General features: G+C 34.9%; 1 protein-coding gene across 1 annotated transcript; it reads right to left on the bottom strand.

Moving 5' to 3' along the window:
• Window positions 1-12012: 12012 nt before the first annotated feature.
• FAM71C (family with sequence similarity 71 member C) lies at window positions 12013-13454 on the bottom strand. Its single transcript, XM_030323473.1, is given in 12 exon segments — window positions 12013-12048; window positions 12050-12087; window positions 12090-12126; window positions 12844-12984; window positions 12986-13039; window positions 13041-13089; window positions 13091-13199; window positions 13202-13259; window positions 13261-13318; window positions 13320-13413; window positions 13416-13436; window positions 13439-13454. Coding segments are annotated over 12 exon segments (711 nt in total).
• Between the last annotated feature and the right edge of the window lie 7469 nt (window positions 13455-20923).

Genomic DNA, 20923 nt, shown 5'->3' with positions numbered 1-20923 from the left:
ATAATGAGGGATACATGTCATTATAAAAAATGTAATGTAAACTACAGGCTTGGGGGTGATTATGTTGTGTGAATGTAGGTTCATCAACGGTTACAAAGGTACCACTATGGTAGGAGATGTTGATAATGGCAGAAACTATGCATGTGTGAGGGTAGGGGGTATAGGAAATCTCTGTTCCTTTCTTAGTTTTGCTGTGAACCATAAACTTCTCTAAAAAAAAGAACCTCTTAAAATTCAAAATAAGAAATCAAATTACCCAATAAAAATAGGCAAAGGATTTGAAAGGATATTTCACCAAAAAACAAAATAAAAATAAAAAACCAAAAAACTGTATGTATTGCTTCCAAGCACAGAAAAAGACACTTAACATATTAGTAATCACAGAAATGGAAACTAAAACATGTGGTAAGTGTTCCACCCCCATTTCAATGGCTAAAATTCAGTGTTGCTAATAATGTGGAGGCACTTGAACTCTCATATACACCTAATGGGAATGTAAAATGGTACAAACACTTTGGAAAACATTATGACAATTTCTTAAAAAGTTTAAGATATACCATGTGACCTGGCATTTTAGGTATTTACCCAGAGAGAAACAAAAGTTTATGTCCACACACAGACTTTTACATGAAAGTTCACATCAACTTTATACATAATGACCCCAAACTGGAAACAACCTAAACGTCTATCAACAGACAACTGATAGACAACGTCTATCAACAGACAAGTGTAATCAACTTTAACGTATCCATTAAATGGAAAACTATCCATTTAATGGAAAACTACTTTTCATTAAAAGGAATAAACTATAGATACACGAAAAATAGAGATAAATCTCAAAAACGTTATGCTGAGTGAAAGAAGCCAGATATAAATTACATGCTTATGATCCCATTTTTGTGAAGTTTTAGAAAAGATGTGTCTAATTCAGTGACAGAAAAAAGGTTTCTGAGGCTTTACTCTTAGGAATAAAGTAAGTCTCTAAGGTATTTTGGAACCAAGTTTCCAGGACTTTGAGGGGCTAGCTATTGCTAGGGAAACACCATTTCTTACCATTTAATAAAATGTCAGTCATGAGACCCTTTAGATGTACATCAGGGCTCCATAGGCTTAGAGTATGATTGCTAGCATATATCTTGGGGCAGTTGAGATAAAGGAAGTAGATACACAGGATCCTTGAGGCTGGATAATGTTAAGCTTAAGGTTCTCTTTCTCCCCCAGCAAAGTGTCATCCTTGAGGCAGCTGAGCTCCTAGAGGGGGGTCACTCTGCCAGTTTCGAGGACTTGTCAGTGGGCTGTAGGCAGTAAGGGAATTTAATTTTTCATTTGCCCACATTACCATGGCAAGCAGTTAAACTCCTTACCTTTGTTGTTGGGTAGCCAGGAGTGTCCGAGGACTATCACACATATTCCACCTGGGGTGGGGGGGTGATGGGTATTGCCAACCTGTATTTTGCCCTCAGCTTGCCCTAAGGTCCCTCATCAGTATACATTTATTAAAAGTTGTCAAACTGTACATTTAAAATGAGTGCATACTATGGAATACTTTAATAAATTTGATTTTAAAAGGGAAACTCTGAGAATTAGTATTTGTTTCTATAAAATGATCTGTCCTGAAGAATAGTTTAAAAGTTATACATTTTGCTTTTTATGTTAAATCTTGCTGAAAAAACAGAGCTTGACTAAGTTTTTTAAAGTAACCTTAACTTATTTGAACTGTGCATAAACTTGTGCATAAACTTGACATCAGTTTAGACTTCTCTCTAATTTTGCAATAATAAACAGTATCAATTATTAAGCAAGAGACAGATAAGTAAAGTTTCAAGAGATAATAAGAATATGCAAACTGATTGTATGAAAGTAGAATAGCAAACTAAGTGCATTCTTCTTTGAAGCTTTCCAGGTGGCTATGCAAAGGATGTCAACCCTGTAAGCCGGTAGCAGGTAGGGACAAAATTAGCTGGAACTGAGCATTTTAGAAGAATTGCAATGTCTCAAAAAAGGTTAGAGTGGGAGAGAGCCAAAGCATAAGAGACTCTTAAAAACTGAGAACAAACTGAGGGTTGATGGGGGGTGGGAGGGAGGGGAGGGTGGGTGATGGGTTATTGAGGAGGGCACCTTTTGGGATGAGCACTGGGTGTTGTATGGAAACCAATTTGACAATAAATTTCATATATTGGAAAAAAATAAAAATAAAAAGAGAATTGCAATGTCCCATGTCCTATTAAAAAGAGAACAGCTCTCCTTAATCTATTCTTCAGTATTTCTTGCAACTGAAAATAATTGCTTTAATAGTAAGTCCATACTTCAGTAAGTGTGAAATACTTTTGATACTGGCAAATCTCCAAGTTTAAAATACTATTTATTGTACAGAAAAACATCATTTTGGTGTGTGGATACTAGGTGGACTCAGTGTGCTCGTTGGCATAAAGACTTGTTTTTCTTCTTCCTTTCTTTTCCTTGAAGATATAAATGCTATTCAGGATTCCCAGGTAACTCCATATAAATGTGAGAAAAATTTTGTTTTTCAGAGCACTTAAATATTATAGTTTTTGTGAATTTACACTGACCTGGAGTGACTGTGGTGCAAAGCTAGTGTAGGGTAACACTGCAGAGTTATTTTCAGAAAATCAAACAGATGTTTAAGTGTTGATAAGCTAATGAGGATATTTCATTTGACACTAAGTTTCTGAGCATTGCTATATATGAAATTGTAGCAGGTGGTCTCTTTCTCAAGACTGAATTTAAGATACGTGAGTTTGCTCCTTTTTGAGTAATATGATCATTGACCTGTATTTGTTCGATCATTGGCACTGTCATAGTTTTGGTGTAAATAACCAGTTTAACACTTTGCAATTTTCTTTCCTCTCTCAATATCCCAGTAGGCCCTTAGATCCCCAATTTTAAAATTCTATAAAAAAATAAAATATTTTTGATATATCTTTTTCTCTTGTCTTTCAAATTGACAAAAAATAATATTCCCTGTATAAGGTCACTTGTGTAATGGGATTAGTTGTGTAATTTGGAGATAATGTGTATTTCTTGTAGGATGAGTCTTGTCTATTCCATCATCCCATTTCCCCACACACATACCGCTGTCCTATATTCTGGCTAAGTCGAGCCCCTAAGGTCTCCTCCAGGAACATTTGGACAGGACATGGATATCCTTGACCTTTCCCTCCCCCTCTCACCACCATGTTTATAAAGACATGCATTAGAGAGTTGATTGATAAGGATTTAAAGGTCTCTATGAGATCATAACTGGCCCTTAATCCTATATTTTAACTGCATAGATTTATAGAATTTTAGAGTTAAAAAATAATTTAAAGGCCATCAATTACAAACTGTCACATAACAAAGAAATTTCTTTGTGGATATTCTGAACATCTTGAATTGAATATCCCTTGTACCTTTGAAGAGCTCTACTAATTAGGAGCTTGGTTCCATGGTGTGGAAGAAAGATTATAACACCTAGAGTCAAAGGACTTGGATTATAATCTAGCCTCATTTGTAGGATGATCTTGCAAATTGAATAACGTTGCAAGAGCATCAGCTTCTTCACTTGTAAAATAGGGATGGTCCCTACCCTACTTTATTGGACTATTCTGTATCTGAAATCATTTTTAAACTATAAAGCATCATTACAGATATTTAGTACATTATTATGTTTATGCCACAATGAAAAAATATGATTATATATCTATAAATACATATCCTCACCAAGAAATCACATTTCTTTAATGTTAGACTGAAATAATTGTTCAGAAGTATTTTTCTTTGAGTTCAAATTTGTCTTCCCATGGTATTTATGTATTGTGAGTTTGGTCCTTTGTGACAATGTAGAACTGGTCCAATCTTTCATTGACATAATTACTGTGTATTAAACAGGAAAGATAATAGGCTCAAACCATGACAATTTAGGTCTATATTCATGGAGGAATTTCTGGAACTTTAGGAACACAGTTGGATCTCCAATAAAAATATTCAAAGGTATTTGAAATAAAGGAAGCTCCCAAGTTTAAGTGTGTTTATGGGTTTTTTAAATAAATAATTGAAGATTATATTTAGCTTGATAAAAATCTTTTCCAGGCATATTAAATTGTAAAGCAGCAAGCGGAAAATTGTTTTACACAGTTAATTATATACTGTCTTTAGGGGGCAGTACTAAACCACTGATAAATTTTGTTATTTCTGCTAATGCTGCTGGTAATGGTTAATATAAAATAAAACCAAAGTAACTATAACGAGATTTGTGATGCAATTACATATACCCCTTAATATTAGTAAAATTTTCTAGGTAGTTAAATGAAAATGATAGTTTGAAATTCACTGATAATTCATTCAATAAATAATTATTAAATTCTATTATGCATACCCATTGTAGAGATACAAATGTAAGACATGTTTGCTTTCAAATAATTTACAATTGACTAGAGAAATAAGCTGGGGTTTGTGTGTGTGTGTGCGTGTGTGTGTATCTCAGGATAAAGATAATAATAAAATAGCAATATGTATTTATTATTTTTTATTTGCTAATCACTGTCATGCAATTACTTTTATCCTCATACAACCCTATCAAGGAGGAATTACTATTTTTCCTACTTTTCAGATAAGGAAACTAAGATTAATAAGATTACATGATTTGCTTGAAGTCACACAGCTTGGAAATGGCAGAGACAGGATTTAAATATGTATCTATCTGACTTCATAGACACTTGTTTTTGCCACTATGCCATCTATCATCTCAATGTATATGTGAAATATCATAATACTCAAACACAAAGGGCTATAGACATTTACAAAAGAGCCACATCATTTCTCTTTGTGGGAAATCTGGAAAGAAGTGAAATCTGAACTGTATTTAGAGGGATCAGTGTGATTATAGGAAGATATAGCTAAAATCATAGTTAATATTTGTTAAAACTTTATTATGTTTCAAGCACTTCATGTTCATTACCTCATTTAATTATCAGGAAAAAAATCTGAGAGGAGTCCTGCCATATTATTTTACATTGTGCAGATAAGGCAAGTGGGGCTGACAGTGGTCATATCTGATGAAAATCACCCTAATAAGCCAGGCTAATAAGTAGGCAAGTCAAAATTCAGAACTAATTTTAGAGCCTTATATGTTAACAGTACAATATGCTTCCTGGAGACATAAGATGGAAGACATGAATAAATGTATGAGCATGATTAAGGAAGGATAAGCAGTTCCACTTGGTTGGGTCTGGGGTGAGTACAGTAGAGTAAGTAAAGTGTTGAAAAATAGTTTGACCCTATAACCTTGAGGAATTTGGATATTGTTTACTGCACAGTGGGAAATAATTGGAGATGTATAAGTAGGGAAGAGACAAAAAGAGAATTTTTCTCTGGGTAGAGAAAGAGATAGAGGAAGTTCTCAGTAAGATTAGATCAATAAGTAATAGCACCATTAACAAAAATAGAAAAGAACTGATTAATCTGTGAAATGATAATACTATTCTTGCCATGTATATAATGATTTATAGTGCCATGCCATGTCAACATTGATGGCCAAACAAACCAACAACTGATCATGAGTTGGTGAATGAGATGCCTATTGGTTATTTTATTCTGGTTTGTACACAACATTGATCAGACATGATCAGACATTGATCTTGCTAGAATAAAGTTTTAGAGTGCTCGCTTCGGCAGCACATATACTAAAGTTTTAGATGCCCCAGGATTTTCTCACCAGGGTATCTGTAGGATGAAAAATCCCTGTGATAATCATCTTTTATTACTGATTTGAGAAATGTATTTTTATAAAAGTAGGGGCTACTATGTATCAAATTACAGAAAGTTTGGTTGTCACAGATAGCAAATTGCTTTCAGGCATATCCTTATGTAGCAGAAATATATTAACAAATATACTTTTGAAATTTAAACTGCAGTTGCCTCAGCTCAGTTATTCACTAATGTTGCTTTTTACAGCAACATTGTGCTGAATGAGAAGCCACGTAACATAGTGGTCAAGGGGGGGGGTCAGCTCTAGAGTCAGGTAGTCTGGATTAGAATCCTATTCTGCCACTAACAGTTCTGTGATCTTGGTTTTACTTGACCTCTCTGTGCCTTAGTTTGTGTGAATAATATGATCTTATAATGTCACATAGTAAATGTTCAATAGATTATAGCTGTTATTATTATTGTTACCTTATAAACTGTAACTGCTTAAGGAGCTTTTTAAGTTTATGATTTCTCAGTTACTGAAAATTGATGAAGGGAAATTTAAGATGTGAATGTAGAAAAACAAAATCTATATTTAAAGTCATATTTATTGCCTAAGGAACAACTTTTTGAGGGGCAAGTGGGCCATTTATAATTTAGTATATACAGTGTCTTAACTTCAATAATCATGATATATCAGTGTTGTGTCCAACTTTCTGAAGACTTTTACCTTTTTTTTCTTTAATTCAGTTTGCTGAGCATTCACCAGGCTCTTTGAATATGGAATTTTCATCAGTTCTGGCAAAATTCCTTGCATTGTTTCTTTGATAATTTCCTCCCATTATCTACATGGACCTCTTAGTTTGATCCCATAGTTTTCTTAACTTTATTTTCTCCTCATCTTTTGTTCTATCTTCTAGGGAGTTTCTGAAGCCTTATTTTCCATCTCTTCTATTGGGTTTTATGTGTTTATTAGTTTTGTAGCATTGTTCTTATTTGATGGATGCAAAGATCTTCTATTTCTTTGTGAATACTATTTTTTATTTTTTTCTGTATATTTATTTTGGTCTCTATTAAAGGCTTCCTTCAAATGTGTGATGGTGCTTGGATTCTTGTTCATATTTACCTAAAAAATTAGAAACTGTTTATATGAGTGTAGTTTTTTTGAGAGATGGGCTTCATAGTAGGATTTAAGGCATAGACCCCTATCATTTTACTAGGTACCTATAGATCTTTTTTTCTTGGGAGGTCATTTCTACAGAGGGGAGTACATTCTCATCTCCTACCTACTTGGGGATATAAACCTAGCTGCCATGTTCTTTAAGGCAAATGTAGGCAGACCCTGGGGTAGGTTGGGAGTCTACAGCTACTAGATATTCAGTTAATTTATTTGTTTTTAGAGACACCCCTCTGTTCACTGTACATGGATTGTTAGAATTCATAATCCGTTGCTTCAATCTCACCAGAAAATAAAACCTCCAATTTCTTGTTAGTGGTGAAGGTTTAGTTTCTTGGCCATTTGAGAAGATGGGTCTAAGTGTCTCTTTCAAATATAGAATTCTTAAGCCCTTTTAATGGTGTCAAGTCATACCTGGACATGCTTCTTATTCCTCCTCCTTGCCAACATTTTGTTTTCAGTTTTCCTCAAGTTTGCTAAATCAGGTAATACCTACCCATTTCTTTATCATCTCTTAAAATTTTCTTGTTATTGCTCTTCTAATCTTTTTCCTGTTGTCCTTGTCCTTATGCTTTAGACCATTTTTTACAAGCCCTTTTCTGTCATTTTAATGGGATTTGGGAAACAGCAAAAGTAAATATGCAGGTTCAACATGGAAATCCCACTATTAATTTAAAAAATATTACCCTTTATTACACGTATAATATAAAGTTTTATGAAGTTCATTTTTTTGAAAAGAAGACATTGTGAAAAAATGGGCTTTTTAGCAATTCCTGTTTCAGTAATGTATCTTCCTGCTACTCATCTGATTGCATTTAGAAATCATAAGATTTTCTCATTTGTTGCTATTGAGATATTTTCTTGGGTCATTTTCATGTCCTGTTCTTCATTATGAACCTTTTATATCCTATCCTTTTTCATCCGTTTTTTCACTTTCAATTTTTTAAACATTCATGTTGAATTATGCATGGTTTTGCTTAGTCACATGGCATAGCCACATAACTATGGTGAATATTAAGCTGATTTTGCTTGCTGACATACACTATAAGAATTAATATAATTTAATTGATATTAAGATATCTAAATAACATTGATATAATATATTGGTATATATACATTTAATTTCAGAGGACTTCATCTACAATAAATCTGTCACCAGGAGAGTGGAAGAAGATGATGATGATGAAAACACTTGTGGGCCCTCAGGACTCTGGGAAGCATTAACTCCTGTAATGGATGTAGGAACCTTGGCTTCCCAATTCTTGCACAGGTAACAGTTTGCTTTTCTTAAGATATAATAAATCACCAAAATAGTTATGTTTTTAGGGAAATCTTTTCTCTCTTCCTGGAAATCCAATTACTATCTTATTCACCCTGTAATTTTTCTTCGGTTAAAGGTCAGTAAGATGTTTATCTAACTTGCTGTACATGTATGCATATGCAAATACATATTTTACATCATTTTATGTGGTGGTTTTATTTTGATCATGATGCTACATTCCAGAAAAATTGAGTTGTTTATGAGGTTTTTCATATTTATGATCTAGAAACAGCTCATTTTAAGGAATGCTAGTTTTCAAATTATAAGTTTATTAAAATAATAAAAATTATTTACAAGGAAACATATTGGGGCTCTTTAAAAACATTGTCAGTGGTTTTTAATTTTTAGCACAATGAAACATTGTAGAATAATGTTTTCCACTGAAGATTATGTAGTACAATCCAAAATGATACCAGAACACTAAAAACATTGACTATAATTTTGAAATCATCTCATGATTCATTAAGTCAATTTTATTCTATTGTATCACCTTCAAATTCCTATTTATGTTTTGTACCACAAGTATTTGGAGGAATTTGAGAATTAAGTAAAATTAACCAGAGTTAGGAAATTGTAAAGCCACAATGAAAATACGAAAAAACACTTAATACAAAAGACAGTGTAATGGTAAAGGTATGTATGTGTAACTACTTAGTGCGTAGGTGGAAAAACAGTCTAGGACAGAAAATAATTCACAGTAATTGTCCAAGGATAGTGTTAAATTTCAAAAATACTATATTCTATTTGCAATAAGTAGAAGCAATTGTGTCCCAAGAAAAAAATCATATTTTTCATGTCTTATGTCCCAAATTGATCATAGCCACTCAAGTCCCATATGAATTTATTATGGAGATAATCAAATCAGCATATAGTACTTAAAGAATCTCTTCATCTTAACACGAACTATTTATAGGACTTTAAGACAGTATCCTATCCAATATGAATCAGAATTGTTATCAATATATACTGGACTATGAGTTCCATAATGGTAGAGACTATGTATTGCTTAATATCTGTTTCTAAGGCCGTAGTCCCTGACATATTGTCAGTATTAATAATTAGTAAAACAATGAAACAATGTGTATGTTAGATGCTTTCATTTCCTCACTTAAAGATCATATCTATAAAGAGTATAGGAGAAAGAACAGCAAGAAACATTGGTTTTATTTTATTAATATAACCTTATCTGCTTAACGTTTACCAGTAAATTGAGTGCCTTTATCTCTTTTTTTTCTGTTTCATAAAATAAAGTATTAGGGCTCTAAGCCATCAATAATATATGACTAGAATTTCCTTCTCTACCACCTTCCTAAACATTTATTTTTTTCATTTTATTAGGCTTGGTAGTAGGGTTGGTAGTAACTTGATTTTGGTTTACAATTTTTTATTACTGGATACTTTGATTTGGGCCATTTTCCTGTGAAGACTGGCAACTAATATTTAGTAGTTACATTACTACAAATGTTTCCCCAGGCTGTGGCTTTTCCCCCCTTACATTGTGTGTGTGAGTGTATTCTGTGTACTTTTTCAAACTATCAAGTTCATTAAACTTCTTAGTCTTATTTTTTTGTTTAATTCACCTTATCTAGAGATACTCTCATTCCTCTCATTATATCGCATCGTGTTTGGCTTGGGTGTTCTTCTGAAATCTCTTATTTCTGTTGTCCTATTTTTAAAACCACATGACTCAGTTTTGATATTTTTACATATAATGCATGGCAGGAGAATCTTGATTGCATTATTTAGCTGACATGATTGTCTGCTGTTAAAACATTTATATTTTATAAAAGTATCCTTATTGGTATTTTGTTACTGCATCACATCTATAAATTTACTTGAAATGTAGTATCTTTTTTTTTACTGTATTTAATATATATGAATCAAAAGTAGAATTCTTTACTAATATTCTCATCTGGACTTCTAATGTTTTCACTTTGTTGGTGGACTCTTCCTTTAACATATGTTATGTTTTACATAAAATTTAATACCTTTCTCGTGACATTGGAGACATATTCAAATGTAAATTTATCCGACAACTTGCAATAGCTTTGAACTCAGGATTTCCAGGCCAGCTTCAAAATTAAAATCTTCATAAATTTCATGAATAACAGGATTTTATTTTGAAGCTGTTTTTTTTTCAGACCTGAAATATTGTGTGTGTGTGGTGTGGGGTCATTAAAATCAATTTAAATATTTAAATATTTGTGATTTTATAAATAATAAATGATTTAAAATCATTTAAATTATTTAATATAGTGAGGGGTCATCAAAAATGAGGCCTCATATGCACAGTGCTTGGCTTAATGATTTTTAAGGCCTCATGGAAAACCATTACCTTACAGTTTGGTGTAGGAGCCTTTGGGATCAGTGGAATTAGTATGCTGCTATGCAAATTTCCATATACCCCAGACTTTTGGATTCGAATAATATGTAGTTATTTCACATTATAACCCTTAATTTAATTGGATCCAGCACATATGTGTCAAATATCTTCTTCATTCAAAGCATGGTGCTAAGCTTCAGAAACATGAGGATTATGGAAATACAGACTTAATTAAAACTATGTGATGTATTACTTTTAGAGTCTTAAATAGATTTTTTACTTGCAAAAATTAGAACATTGGCTGATCCTGTAGAATCTTACACTTCTAAGATTATCTAATCTCCAGTTTTTTGTCTAGATTTTAAATTGAGCTTTTATTCAGCTCAGTTTTCTGTTTTTCTAGTTTTAATATGGCATTTTATCCTTCCATTGTGACTAGATGTTATTTAGAATTCTAAGTTTTAGAATTTAAAAGGAATTGCTTCTTGTAAAAATTTCAAGAAAATTAGAATTTTAAATAACATCAAGGAATTAAATAAAGACTTATAGAATATGTTGGGTACTTTAGTATAATTTCAAAGCAGTTAAATAATATTTAAGTTGGGCAAAGAACAAGAATAAAGAGACTGAGGAATGAAGTTCTTTCTGTAAAGTATAATTAGTTTTTCAACATGCCTGACAATAATATCATCATCATCATCATCATCATCATCATCATCATCATCACTATCATTTGCTTTTGTTCTGGTTATGTATTTAGTAAATTTTAGACTTTTTTTTGGTGAATACATATTGATGATAATGGAGGAGGGTCTCTGAAAGTAATCTTAAACATTTTATTCTGTCATCTGCATGTAACCACAAATATCAAGTTAAGAGGAAGTTAAAGATAGTTCAGAGCCTGATAATAAATTGCCATTTGTTTTATTACTACCTTTCCCTATTAACAGAGCATATGTCATTAGAGCAAGAATCTGAGTCGAATTGTGTTAGGGTGGGTGATATTTCTTTCCTCCACAGTCTTGGATAAGGTGTCCATCTCTGCACCACGTGCAGTATAGGACTTTGAAGCTATTTCCGAAAGAGTCCAATCCTGCTGAGTGGAGGTCTCTGACTTCCATCCTGTTCACTCATGTAGCCTTCACTCTGCAAGATTGCAATAAAGGGTCCCAATACTGAGCTGTTAGCTGCCTTTGCAATGGGCTTGCCAGTAGTTTCTGTTCTTGGAATCACCATATTTATTCTGCCCTCTGGGAAGAGGCCAGTATCTCCTACTGATGTGCTGGAAGTACCCTCTCAAGACAAGAAAGGCTTGCAGCCCTTGCTAACAATAGTATTAAGACATGTTGAATGCACCCATTGTGGCTATTCTAGCTGTGCTTCCTCCTGGATCTGTAAAGGCTGCTCCTGTCGCCATCCCCTGCCCTTTTATCAAATGCTATAGGCTTTGTGACTGCAGAAGTATGTGAACTCTTGAATGCAGTATGTGTGGGAAGCTTGATGAATTCATTCCTCCCCAGCATAACCATAATAGGTGGTCCACAAACACTGTAGGGTTCATGTGAAGAGTCTTGATGCCACTTGATCTTGATCCCTTCCATAGACATGAATGACATTTGCCTGTGGGGGAAGACAACAAGTGAAATAAAGAAAGTGAGGGCAGAAAGGTCTGTTTCTTTTATTCCTATAGCTAAAGCAACAGGGGCTTATGATAAGAATTTTGAGGTCTCAATCCAATCTCCCATTTGTTGCAGGAATTACCCTCTTTAGTATCTCTACAATGACCATGATGAATCATTCCAGTTTTGCTCATACAATTCCAGTGCCAGTGAGAGCACTGTTATAATTCACCAGTGAATATCCCTCATAGACTACTTTTTATACCCTTATGTTAGTATTTCTTCTGGCCAAGTGGTATGCACTTTAATATTCTGATAGCTACTAAACATGCACACAAACACATCCCTCTGCCACTGATGTATGCAAAATCAGTACATGGCGGTAGAGGCATTACATCCCACAACATATGCAGCCTACCTGGATGTAGCAGTGTATGTTCAAGAATAGATGGTCAGGATGCCACACATGGCGACACAGTATTGGATATGAAATTAGAGTTAAGGAAGCTAAGGAAGCTCTGAAATACAGCCTTGGGGGAACACTCTGGAGCACTCCCCAATGTGACATGGCCTACAAATGGAGGCTCTTGTGGCCCTGAACCATCTACATGCAATGCATTTTCTAGGTAAGCCTCAGTACCAATGGCTCTGCAGGACTTTCATCTCTTCTCCTTCAGCACCTCTGCCCCCATCTTTTAGAGTCTTTGCACAGACTTACCCCTGGGCTCTTGTTCTTCTCTTCAAACCCAGTTATGTCCAGTGTGTTCCCAATTGGGATGGCCTGGGAACCACTGTAAGCCTCTACTGGTGGTCTCAGAATGTAAACGAGATTTTCCCAGTGGACAAAAAGATCTCTTGTTGTTGGAAGGGGGACACAACTGAAGGTAAAAAGAGCGGCCAGTGGCAAGCTTCAGGGTGGAGCTGTTGCTTTTTACCATTATGGATGGATATCGTTACAACTTCAAGGGAAGCACCTGGTTAGCTCTAAGATCTTTGTAGGCTTGTAACCTTTTTCCAGGGTGGCAGGGCCATATCTGTTATAGTCATCACACATAGCAGCTGGTCGGGCCAGCGCATGACATCAGGTAGTGTGAGGTGGGGGCTGGTGCGAACGATGCCCACAGTTACCATTCGGCGCACGGTTGTGCACATCAATCACTTCTCCTTTTTTGCTGACCTGTATAAAGTCCTCTCAAACATTGTGCATACTTGAATATACTATAACTCCCCCTGTACAGTTGTTGCTGCAGTTTCCCCATGGAGGTATTAAACATACCCATCGCAGGCTGCTTTGGGCTGTGTAATGTGGTACTTAAATTGGCTGTTCATGGCTATTTTTGCCACGACAGCTCCTAGGGGTCCTCCACACCTTACCACACTTTGCAGGGTGTCCTCTTTCCCTGGTTTCTCTAGCAAGTGGGCTAGCAGTGGTCTTCTGCAGGCTTTTTGTCTCTGAGCAACTGAGAACAGGGTGGGGGTGCTAATTACCAATTTCTCAGTGCTAGAGACTATTGTATCTGCACCATACTGCGCTCTGCCTAGAGAATGGAGATGTTGGGGTGCACAGATGCCAGGGCCCCAGTAGATGTTACCATATGCAGATGTTGAGGAGTAGAGGTCAGGGCTCCAATAGAATGTCAAGGTGCACAGATGTTTGGGACCCCAGTCGATGTCAGGGGTGCCAGATGTGGAGGCCCACAGAGGTTAGGCCCTAGTAGATGCTACAGTGTGCAGATGTGGAGAAGCAAGAGATCCAGACCCCAGTAGATGTCAGGGTTTGCAGATGCCAAGGCACGTAGATGTTTGGGATTCCAGTAATGTCAGAGTGCACAGATGTTGAGGCATGCAGATGTTGGTATTCACTTGGAGTGGGGAGGGGCCTCCTCTTGAGCCTGACACACTGGTTCACAATACCTTTGCTCTTTTGGATTCCACAACTCACCACCAATTGTATTCGTACTGCTCCTCTCCTCCCAAACCTAAGCCTCCACCTAGGCCTAAACCACCCTGAAGGACCCCTTATGTCCTTTCCTGCCCATTGTGACCTGTGCTTACCCCACACTCCTTTGTCTCTGTCGCCCACAGCCCCTCCCTCAGAGAAAGGACACTGTCCTCTCCACCTCACCCCACCTGTGCTCAGTACCCCCACCCTGCTTGCCACAGCTCAGCACACTTCCCGCCCCCAGGGATCTCCCTCCCCCATCTATGGATCTTAATACATATTGGCAAACTGGTTTCAAAAAGTTTTAGGTAAAGTTTCTGTTATACAGAAAATATACACTTCTCTTATCCAGTTTTGTAGCCAATTAGAACTAATTGTAGACAATTTACTTCAAGAGAGAATCGGACAAGTTGGTAAATAGGTTAGTACAGGGTGTTTATCAGGTTTATTGTTGCAAAAAAAGATTATAAACAAGATTAATATCTTACAATAAGGGTTTAGTTAAATAAATTATGGAGCATTCTATGCTAGAATCTCTGCAGTCATAAAATCATTATGCAGTTCCCTATTTGACATGAAAAGATTTTTTTTTCTTAAAAAGAGCAAAGCAAACATTTCAAACTACATAAATTGTGGTCCAATTATGTAAGATCATCTGTGTGCATGGTTGCATATGAGGGTATGTTCAGTGAAATGTTTAAAGTGCTTATCTCTGGGTGCTGTAATTTTTATTTTCTTTACGCTTTATATTTTTATTAGGATTATTATTTCTATTAGTGGGAAAAATAAAAATATTTTATTAACAATGTCTATTTTTTACAGCCACAATAAATTTTATGTTTGATACACCCTCACATTGCTGATGAGATATTTAAACTTTTTCCTAGACATCTGTATTCTGACTTTACAGTGAAAAGAGCCTTAAAGATTACATTTATGATCTGTCCTTACCCACTATCAGATTGTATGTGTGTGTGTGTATATATATATATGGTGTGTGTGTGTGGTGTGTGTGTGTGTATAAACTCTGAGAATTTTGCCAACTATTATAAATGTTGTCAATTGAATAAGATTAAAATCTCTCTATTGGCATGATGGTGTACATAACAACACACATACACATACATATGAAAAGCCATAGTTTTTGAGACTTTAGTTTTTTCTGTAGGTCAAAACAAACATTTTCTTCCCTTCATATTGAAATATCTGGTTATTTCTGTTAATATGAGTATTTTTACTTTAAAAGAAGATTTCACGTATCAATAACAATGTTTACTGGCCTGTTTAAGGTCTGTATGTCTTAATTTCTACTTTATGTTCATATTACTTATCTTATAATTAGAAAAATCAATAAGCCTAATATACATTTAGTAATCGAACTAACATTTTAAAGATATTGCACTAGTTTTGGTGTTTTTTGAAAAGAATAAGTAACATGGGCACTATATAATTTAATTTAGATGCTTTTAAAAAAATTAAGTGAAGATACACCTGTTTCTTAAAAGCACTTTTATGCCATGCACATGTATTAGCAAGATATTTATCTTAGGGTTCCATTAGAGCATGAGGTTAATTGCTTTGTCTCCAGGGAAATAAGAAACTATAATACTTATAGGGACTATGAACTTTCAGAAAATTTTCCAAACCAGTCATTAGTCCAACAACAGTAGAACTGCTATTAATCATCCTGATGATCATGATGTGTAGCATTCTGGAAAATATCTCTAATTTTCATTAGTCTGATATAGTTTATCAGACCCCCCCTAGCAATTTAGAAAAATACCTTATTAATATTTGCCTCAATATTTAAGAAGTTCAGATGGCTAAATAAAAGCTACCTAAACCTGAGATTAAGGAATTCTTTTTATGAGAATGCATCAGCTTTCTTTTTCTTTTTTTAATGTTTTATTTTTTATTTTAGAGAGAGAGTGAGAGGGGAAAGAGGGAGAGATTAGAGAGAGAGAGGAGAAAGGGAGTGAGAGAGAGAAAGAATCTTAAGCAGCCTCCACAGTCAGGCACAGAGCCCACTGCACTGAGGGTCTTGACTCCGTGACCCTGGGATCATGACCCGAGCCAAAATCAAGAGTCAGATACTCAACTGACTGAGCTACCCAGGTGCCCCAGGAATGCAGTAGCTTTTTTCAGGCTTGCTCTTAGAACAGATTTCCATGCAGTTCAGCATTAGATATTATTAAAATAAGTTTATTCTCACTGTCCTCTACATTAGAGTTTGTGTCATCTAGTAATCATTTAACTTCCCGAGGTCTTATTTTTCTCATCCTTGAAATTGAAATGATTCGTTAGGTATCTTTCAGCTTGAGAATAGTTATGATTTTATTATAGGGGTTTAACTTTTTCTGCCTGTAATGAAGCTTCTATGTACTTTGGAAATACTCCAAACAATAATAATTAGTCGAGGAATTATCAGATCTCAACAGCTCTTGGGAATTGTATGATTCAATATACAATCTTATTCTGTTGCTGAACTTCTTGCTGAAACTTTCAGAAGAATCAACATTCAAAATGTAAAAATGACAAAATATTACCTCAGTAATTTGGGCAGGTGAATGAGGGGAGTACTTAAAACAATGTAATTGAACATACGGGTTAAACATTTTAGATACAATTTAGTTAATGAACATTGTTTATCTGCTGTGGTAGGCAGATTAGTTTCCCAAAAGATTTCACATCTTGATCTTCACAACCTGACTCTGTGACATTACATGGGTAAAGGAGCTTTGCAGATGCAATTAGTTCAGGATCTTGAAATGCGGAGATACCATGGATTACCCACATGGGTCCAGTGTAATCACAATGGTCTTTATAAAAAAAAAAGGGTCAGAGTCAGAAGGATAAGTGATGATGGAAGCAGAGGTTGAGCGATACAACCACAAATCAGTGAATGCAGGTGGCCAAAAAGCAGGAAGTGAATTCTCCTCTGGAGCCTCCAGAAAGAACAAGCTCTGCCCAGTGAAAATCATTTTGGACTTCTAGATGGATTATACTCAGAACTTGACCCATACCTACTTAGATGATGAGATTTGGGACTTTTGAGCTGATAAGATTTAGAGGAGATTCTGAGTTTAAATTGATGCTTCAATGGGTTGAGACTTGGGAGAATGTTGAGATGGGGATGAATGGATTTTGCTGTGGATGAATGTGATCTTTGGGGGGAATGAAATATAATAAATAATAATGTCCCCCTCTCTTTATAAATGTCCATGTTCTAATATCTAGAAACTGTGGATATGTTAAACTTGTGTGGCAAAAGGGACTTTGCAGATGTGACTAAGGATCTTAAAATGGGGAGGATTATCCTGTATTGCCTGGGTGGACCAACATAATCATAAGGGTCCTTAAAATAGGGAAGATAATATGATGAGAAAGAGAAAAAAAATTTAAATATTACGTTGCTAGCTTCAAAGATGGAGGAAGGAGCTATGAGTCAAGGAATGTAGGTGGCGTCTTGAAAATGAAAAAGGCTGGAACAGATTCTCTCCTAGAGCCTCCAGAAGTAATAAGCCCTGCTGACTCCTTGATTTTAGCCCTGTAAAACTCCTTTCAGACTTCCAATCTCAGTAAACTGAGATTAAATTAATATTGTTTTAAGCTACTAAGTTTGTGGTGATTTGTTACAGTGGGTAATGGAGACTATATAGTGACTGTGGAAATTAGGTCAGTAGTAGACTTTTCATCTGTTACATACTCATTCAAATAACAGAAGCATGTTTTTTGTGTCTAGGCAGAAGGCATGAGATGTGGTGGGCATTTACAGAGGAATGTATTTAGCTTTAATATCAAGCATTCATTTGATCTAGGTTTTATGATTTTATGAGTAATTTAAATGACTTAAAATAATTGGACTAAAACTTTACCATTGGAAAGTCTTCATTTGTGTATTTTTAGGAAATTATTATCATACTGATAATGATAATAGTAATGCTAACAGTAGAAGCTAGCATGTGGGGTGCCTGGGTGACTCAGTCTGTTAAGCATCTGACCCTTGATTTCAGCTCAGATTATGATCTCATGGTTTGTGAGATAGAGCCCCACATTGGACTCCTTGCTGACAGTGCAGAGCCTGCTTGGGATTCTCTTTCCCTCTCTCTCTGACTCTCCCATCCCTCTCAAAACAACTAAATAACTTAAAAAAACCAATAATATCTGGCATTTATTGAATGACTAACCCATGCCAGGTATGGTGAGAGGCACTTTACATTCCTATATCTCCTAAATTTCACCACAATTCTATAAAATATTTTCACTTAACCTTGAGAAAATTGAGTTTCAAGAGATTAAGTAACTTCCCCAAGTTTGCATATCTATAATGCTTGATCCAAACCCATGTGAATACTTTGTTAAATTAAAAAAAAAGTTTAAAGGGCCCATTTTCTCACAGTAAGCTAAATCTGCATATTGTCTACTGTTCAGTATTTTCCACTGTAACATTTCTCTGTGAAGAGTATATCAGTAATTACTGATGTCACTCTTTCTAGTGTGTATTCAATTGATTATCATCTTACATTGTGTTTCCAGGTAGTTGATCTGTTAAATATATTTACTATTTATCTTAAAGATTAAAAAATTGTTGGCTTGATAGGAATCTCCGTTCATTTAGAATCCCTCCACATTTTTCTCTTCTTTTATACATTCATCCATGTATTTATTCTATAAATGTTTACTGACCATTTGTTACATGCATGGTATAGAGCACTAAACAATATAACATGCATCATGCCCTCATGGTTGTTTTAAATTTTGTGCCAGGTAACTGTGAATGATATAAAATAAGGATTATTATATATTTCTGCCCTGATTAACCTTAAGATTTAGTTCAGGTCATTATCCTGACTGCTATTTATTGGTTGTATAATCTTAGACAAGTAATTTATGCTTTGCTTCCTATAATTTAAAATGAGAAGGCTAATTTTCTGTTTATAGGATTGTTATAAATATTTTAAAACATAAGTGTAGTTTCTGTATAAATTCCTTCCTATACAAATGCAAACTGATCTTTTTCTGTTCAGTTCTTGGTTTTGAAAATAACAATCTGGCAATTTTAATAGGGTTTGCAGAAGAGTATGTACTAGTGCAAACTAACTTCATAATAAGTGCATTAAGAGAAGAATAATATTTATTTGTGTTTCGACAGCCTGGCAATATGTATACTATGCTAATACTATGTTAGTAGTAGTTATAGTTGTATCTAATAGTTAAATCTAATCCTTAATATTTCGAGGGACTCTAACTTCCTACTTTATATACTTAACATTGTTGGATTATTTATAATAAGCAATCTAATTTTTAATGAATGTTTTATATTTGTGAAAAAAATAAATGCCATGAGTCATGCCAATTCCTTATGTCACCATGAGTCCCCATAGAATAGTTTGAAATACTTGCTTGCATCTGTCCATCCATCTATTTATTCACCAATCCATCCATTCACTCATTCATTAATTAATTTTTCATGTAAATCTATACTTTTCGAGACATTTTTGGTGCAGTTGTCTTTAAATTTAAATTGCTCTTTTGAGAGGATTATGTAGAGACAGCTGGAAGACACTGTGGGATGAATTGTTTGTGGATTGTCTTTGCATAATTTTTATTAATGACATCAATGATTATTTCTCATTGTTTTAAATCACGTTTCCCTGATTATTAGTGAGAAGGAATTTTTTCCCCCAAATATTTTCGGACATTGGTATTCTTTTTGTGTGAATTACATGTTTATTTGGCTTGCCATTTTTAATTTTAATTTTATTTATTTAAAACAATTATTTATTTTGAGGGAGAAAGAGGACAAGTGCATGAACGTGTGTGCTAGCAGGGGAATGGCACAGAGAGGGGGAGGAGAAAGAATCTTAAGCAGGTTCTCCACTGTCAGCACAGAGCCAGACACATGGCTCAATCCATGAACCATGAGATCATGACCTTAGCCAAAATGAAGAGTCAGAAGTTCAATGGACCGAGCTACCCAGGCACCCCTAACATTTTTTATTTTTAAAAGAATTTATTTATAAATGTATTTTAATACAGCTAATCCTTGTTGTTGTGGATTATGTACTTGTGAATGTGCCTACTTGCTGAATTTATTTGTAACCCTCAAGTCAATACTTGTGATGCTTTCAGATCATTCATGGACATGCAGAGAGCACTGAAATTTGAGTCTCTTGCTGCACACATTTCCAGTTGAATAGGTAAAGCTCTGCCTTCTTGTTTCAGCTCTTAAACTGCATAAGCAGTTTTCATTTTCTCAGCCTATTTAGTGCCACTTAAACAATTTTTGTGCTGTTTGGGGGGGATTTCACTGTTTAAAATTACTCTCAGTATGGTGCTGAAGTTGTGCCTAGAGTTTCCCGGATCTCAAGAAGGCTGTGATTGATGTACCTTCTGAGAAAATATGTGTGTCAGATAAGCTTCATTCAGGCATAAGTTGTAGTGCTATTGGCTGTGAGTTGTGTTTATTAATCAAAAAATATATGTTGAATAAATTATCTTTAAATAAAAACACATATCTAACAAATTATATATTGATCAGTTGATGAAAATGCTGTGACCAAAGACTTGCAGGTACCTAACCCTGTATTACCCTAAGAGCAGTGATTCAGTATTTGCTAATTCAGTGGTCATGGTGACTTTGTGAAACAAAACTACTGTGAAAGTGAGAATTCACCTGTATAGTCGGGATATCAAACTTTGTGAAAATATTTCAAACAATGTTTCCTCAATTTGTTGCTTGCCCTTTAACTTTATGTTTCTTTTTTTGTGGTGCAGAAGTTTTCATCTTCATGAAGCCAAGATTTTAAAATACATTTATTTAACACTTCTGCGTTTGTGTCTTGTTTAGGCTGAC

Source organism: Lynx canadensis, chromosome B4 (genome assembly GCF_007474595.2).
Source record: "Lynx canadensis isolate LIC74 chromosome B4, mLynCan4.pri.v2, whole genome shotgun sequence".
Taxonomy (NCBI): Eukaryota; Metazoa; Chordata; class Mammalia; order Carnivora; family Felidae; genus Lynx; species Lynx canadensis.
The sequence above is the reverse complement of the archived record's forward strand: the minus strand, read 5'-3'. Positions and strand labels throughout refer to the sequence as shown.